Source organism: Pyrus communis, chromosome 16 (genome assembly GCF_041283825.1).
Source record: "Pyrus communis isolate YQ-2024b chromosome 16, ASM4128382v1, whole genome shotgun sequence".
In the NCBI taxonomy this organism is placed as follows: Eukaryota; Viridiplantae; Streptophyta; class Magnoliopsida; order Rosales; family Rosaceae; genus Pyrus; species Pyrus communis.
The window spans coordinates 9,576,787-9,581,997 of NC_142580.1; the positions used below are offsets into that span (position 1 = coordinate 9,576,787).

Below are 5,211 nucleotides of genomic sequence, written 5' to 3' on the forward strand. Positions count from 1 at the left end.
GGTCACCAGTCTTAAACGATAATAATGCTCACTATTGTATTTTGGCTCAACACTCAAGCGAAAATTATATGATTTTTTTTGTGGTTAGGAAAATATATGAGTCAAGATCAAGTGATGAGTAAACAAACGGGTGATGTAAATACAAATAAGGCAAATGAAAAACGTCAACTAAGGAAAGCGGTGAGTATCACCGTCACTAAGGAAAATTTCGTCTATAAAATGCGTGAAAAGTTTGGCCATATAAAATGTCTGCTTCTTTATAGTTCTGAATTTCTGAGTCTCCGAGTCAGAGAAAGAGAGAGGTACATGTGCATCAAAGATGGTGGTGAGGCGAGACATAGACGATCTGCCGAAGAACGACGCCAACTACACGGCATTAACGCCGCTGTGGTTTCTGGATAGAGCAGCTCTGGTGCACCCCACCAGAACATCCGTGGTCCATGGATCAATTCGCTACACGTGGCAGCAGACTTACCAGCGTTGCCGCCGTCTGGCCTCCGCTCTCGCCAAGCGCTCCATCGGCCTCGGCTCCACGGTGATTTAACCTTAATTATTATTATTATTTCTGTCATCCATTTTACCTGAGTGCTAAATTTTGATTTTGTTAATTAATTGTATTTTTTTGTAATATATATTTATATTTCTTGTCGAATTTATGGAAAATATAGGAAATGAAAAGAAATTGTAGAAAGGCGCTATCTTTTTCCTGTTTAATTGGAATTTATGGAAATGAAATTGCTGTAGGAAATGTAATATCGATGAATTTTATATTTGGTGAAGCATTTTTCTGCTCAAAAGCGCTTACGCTAAAAGTAGTGTGCTGCTTGGGCTCGTTTGGTTTATTTATCCAAAAATGGTAGTGTGCTGCTTGGGTTCGTTTGGGACTCTTTATGTAGGAAGCATTTCTGCTCAAAAGTGCTTATGCTAAAAGTGCTTTTGTTATAAACATGTGGAAATTTTGTTAAAGGTCCATGCTTTAAGCACTTGGAAGTGCTTCCTGCTAACCACTTCTCCAGAAAGTGTTTCTACAACCCATAAGCGCTTTTAAGTGTTTCTGCCAGAAGTAGTCGTAAGCGTTTTGTTGGTAGTTAGAAAGCACTTTGATGCTTTAGAAAAGCAATTCCATTGGAGTTTAGCTTATTACTTTTTTATATTGGCACTTGAACCAACACATGTACCCACATTCAGATGAAATAAGTGCTGCTCTTGATGAATGCTTTCTTGTTTGGTTATGTTTCGTATTAAAAAGCTGAATTCCATTACAGGTTGTTTTGGATTTATCCCTTTCTACCACTTATTTGTATAGGACTTGCTTTTAATTTCATACTGAATACTGCTGATGCCTTTTGTCATTGTATTTAATGGAATTCAATTGGTTTAACCTTGATTTAGATTAGAATATTCAATGCTGCTGAGAAGAAACTTACAGAGTCCATTTCTCGAACTGCCCACTTTTTGACTAACATCAAGTAGCTTTAGTGACCCAAAAACGATCTTTCCAAACGACATTGGTTTTCCATAGAAAGAAAAGAAAAAAAAGAATCTCTCACATAGATATGGAACACAGTTAGAGAACAAAGAAAAACTAGTATTGTCCATCTTTAACTTCAATTAGACAATTTGATGATCCAATAACTTACCTGTGATCCTGTAGAAAAAACAACTATTTCTACCCCAGATGCATGCGAAGAACTATAATATGAAATAAAATTGCTGCATGACCCTGGTCATTTCAATGAATTGCTTTAGTAACATCTTCTTTCTCCTCTATAATGCATATTGGTAATAGCTTTCACCAAATTTCTTCTTTTTAATCTTGTCCTTCCTGTTTTATGATCAAATTTTGTTGAGATAATGGCCTTTTGTATATGTTGTCTTGCTTTTTTTGCCCCACGTCATTTGCTGATAATTATGGTCTCTGCACAATGCTTGTTATTGGGGCTTCTTGAAGTTCCTTTTTAGTTGTTTTTATGATGGATAACTTTACTTCTACCTAGGTTTATTCACGAAGCATTGAGCATACTTTCTATATAATTTATGCTTTTGCCCTGCCGGAATCTTAATTGGACGTCTATTGAAAAGGGCGGTGAATTGAGAAAAAAAGCATTTCATTAAAAAAGAGAGTGGATTCTTGAGGTTACATTACGCTATAGTAGCTTGACCAACGTGAAAGTGGAACAAGTGCATGCCCCATACACGAAATTGAATATTAGAGTATAAATCTCATATCCGTATGAGGCTTTCAGTCGAACATCTGACTCCGCCTATCACCTTATTCTGCTTCCATCGTCTCTTTCAAGAAGCCAACTCAATAGCTTCTTTTAGAACCGCTATGCCCTCTGCTGAAACTGAGCTAGTTATTGGGAACAGATGGGGACTACATCAATCGTTATGTTGTGCTTGAAAATTCATAACGGCATCCTAATCATGGACTTATTCGCTTTCAACTAGCATCGGAACATCTTTTGTTTCTTTGGTTACTGGTTTTTCATATTTAATAGTATTGTAATGCTTGGATTTCTTAGACACCTTACCTATTGTGTTATTCTCTTGCATGGTATCTCACCATCAGCTTCTGTTATATGCTTCTTGTGTTGTGTTGGAGCTTGTTAATTGACAGATCACTTCTCTTATATTGAAACAGGTATCGATAATAGCACCAAATGTGCCAGCCCTCTTTGAAGCTCATTATGGAGTTCCAATGGCAGGAGCTGTGTTAAACACTGTAAATGTTCGTCTAAATGCAGTGACTATTGCTTTCCTTCTTGGTCATTCATCGTCTGTTGTTGTGATGGTGGATCAAGAATTTTTTCCCTTGGCAGAGGAAGCTTTGAAAATATGGGCAGAGAAAAGCGAAGGCAGTTACAAGCCTCCACTCTTAGTTGTCATAGCTGATGAAAGCTGTGATCCTGTGGCACTAAAAAGTGCTTTGGGAAGAGGCGCCATTGAATACGAGACATTCTTGGAAAGTGGTGACCCTGAGTTTGCTTGGAAACCACCAGAGGATGAGTGGCAGAGCATTGCTCTGGGTTATACTTCTGGCACAACAGCCAGCCCTAAGGGGGTGGTTTTGCATCACCGTGGGGCTTATCTGATGGCTTTGAGTGGTCCTCTTGTATGGGGGATGACTGAAGGAGCTGTATACCTGTGGACTCTACCCATGTTCCATTGCAATGGTTGGTGTTTCACTTGGTCGCTTGCAGCTCTTTGTGGGACAAACATATGCCTTCGACAGGTAAAGTGCTTATATCTGTACTTGCAAATGCTGTATGTTTATTCAGCATATTGAGTGATTTTGTTAGTCTCTGATGAATTTGTCATAGTGTTGAAGCTTATATTCGACGTAGTCACTACTGCTTGTTTAAAATATAGAAGGCCATCATATGCATGGATTGCTGAATCCTAGTGGTTAGAATGGTGCAATATGAACTTGCTAGCCCCAAGGGTGATAGTGACCCTGATTCCATGAGTAAATACTAAGACCCCAATGCAATATGCTCCTTGGATCTTGCAGTTAAAGTAATGTCAAGTTCTTACGTGTGCCATCAGTCTATATGTTGAGCCAACATTTTGCGTTTGTGTTATTTTTCATTTATTTTTCCCTGGTTGATTTGCTTGGATGCTCATGTCCACACTGCCTTTTGTTGCAATTTCATAGATTACAGCAAAGGCAGTATATTCAGCGATAGCCGAGCATGGCGTGACTCACTTTTGTGCTGCACCCGTGGTACTCAACACTTTGGTTAATGCTTCCCCGGAGGAGACTATCCTTCCTCTCCCACATGTTGTACAGGTGATGACAGCTGGTGCTGCCCCTCCACCTTCTATTCTCTTTGCAATGTCCCAAAAGGGCTTCCGAGTCACGCACACTTATGGTCTGTCAGAAACTTATGGCCCCTCCACAGTATGTGCGTGGAAGCCTGAGTGGGACTCGCTGCCCCCTGTAAAACAAGCACGGCTTAATGCACGCCAAGGTGTTCGGTACATTGGCATGGAGGGCGTAGATGTTTTCAACCCTGAGACTATGCAACCAGTTCCAGCTGATGGAGCTACCATGGGGGAGATAATGATGCGGGGAAATCTCGTAATGAAGGGGTATTTAAAGAACCCAAAGGTGAATAATGAAGTTTTCGCCAATGGTTGGTTTCATTCTGGTGATCTGGCAGTGAAGCATCCAGATAACTATATCGAAATCAAAGACAGATCAAAGGACATTATCATCTCCGGAGGTGAGAACATCAGTAGTGTGGAGGTAGAGAACACTCTATATCAACACCCAGCCATATTCGAGGTATCGGTGGTTGCAAGGCCACATGAGAAGTGGGGTGAAACTCCTTGCGCTTTTGTGACATTGAAACCGGGTGTCGATAAGTCTGATGAGAATCGTATGGCAGAAGATATAATGAAGTTCTGCCGGTCCAAGCTACCTGCGTACTGTGTTCCGAGATCCGTGGTATTTGGACCATTGCCAAAGACCGCTACCGGGAAGATACAGAAGCATTTGCTGAGGGCCAAGGCCAAAGAGCTGGGACCTGTCTCTATGAGTAAGTTATAACCGCGTTGTGTTGGCCATTGTATAAAAGGCTAATAAAAGCTTGGATCATATTTAGTGCCAAGCTTGGTTCTCTTGTTAAGACTCTTCGGTCATTTTTCTTTTGGTAAGAAGTGGATGTAAGATTAAGCGAGGAGAAGAGCGAGGGTCCAACTTTCGCCTCCTCGGGATTTAATGATGTGACCTAATTTCTCATATGTACACGTCATAGAATTATGAAAAATAGATTGAGAATCTGCCAAAGCCATACGTGGGCCGTCTGATAACCATTTGAAAACTGAAAACGTGGTTTGGTAACTACCAGTAACACGGTTTTTTGGTTTTTTTATTTTTTAGAGACCAAAAATTGAAAGCTAAACCGAAAACTTAAATGATTATTAAACGGGCATTAGAGTGTTTGATTTGTTGTTGCTGTATCCAAGTAATTGCCTTTATTGACCGAGTCTTGCGTAAATTACAGTTTCAAATGTCTAATTGTTTCAAAAGAAACTACGTATGAGGATGTGATGATTTGGTAATTATCCAGATTCGTTATGTTATCCAAAAAGCTATCCCAAAGCATTTCAGACGTGCGCGTCTCAAGAAGTATATGATGTGATGGTCAATTTCTTTTAAGGGCGAGTATACGGGCGAGTATACGGTTTGATCCCAATCACTAC

The 5,211-nt window shown here is 40.1% G+C and overlaps 1 protein-coding gene across 1 annotated transcript; it reads left to right on the top strand.

Annotated features, from left to right (window-relative positions):
- Positions 1-4,795, top strand: LOC137730915 (acetate--CoA ligase CCL3). Its single transcript, XM_068469917.2, has 3 exons — positions 1-535; positions 2,645-3,235; positions 3,659-4,795. Exons 1-3 carry the CDS (start codon positions 320-322, stop codon positions 4,553-4,555), a joined length of 1,704 nt encoding a protein of 567 aa, XP_068326018.2. The 5' UTR covers positions 1-319; the 3' UTR covers positions 4,556-4,795.
- Positions 4,796-5,211: the final 416 nt, after the last annotated feature.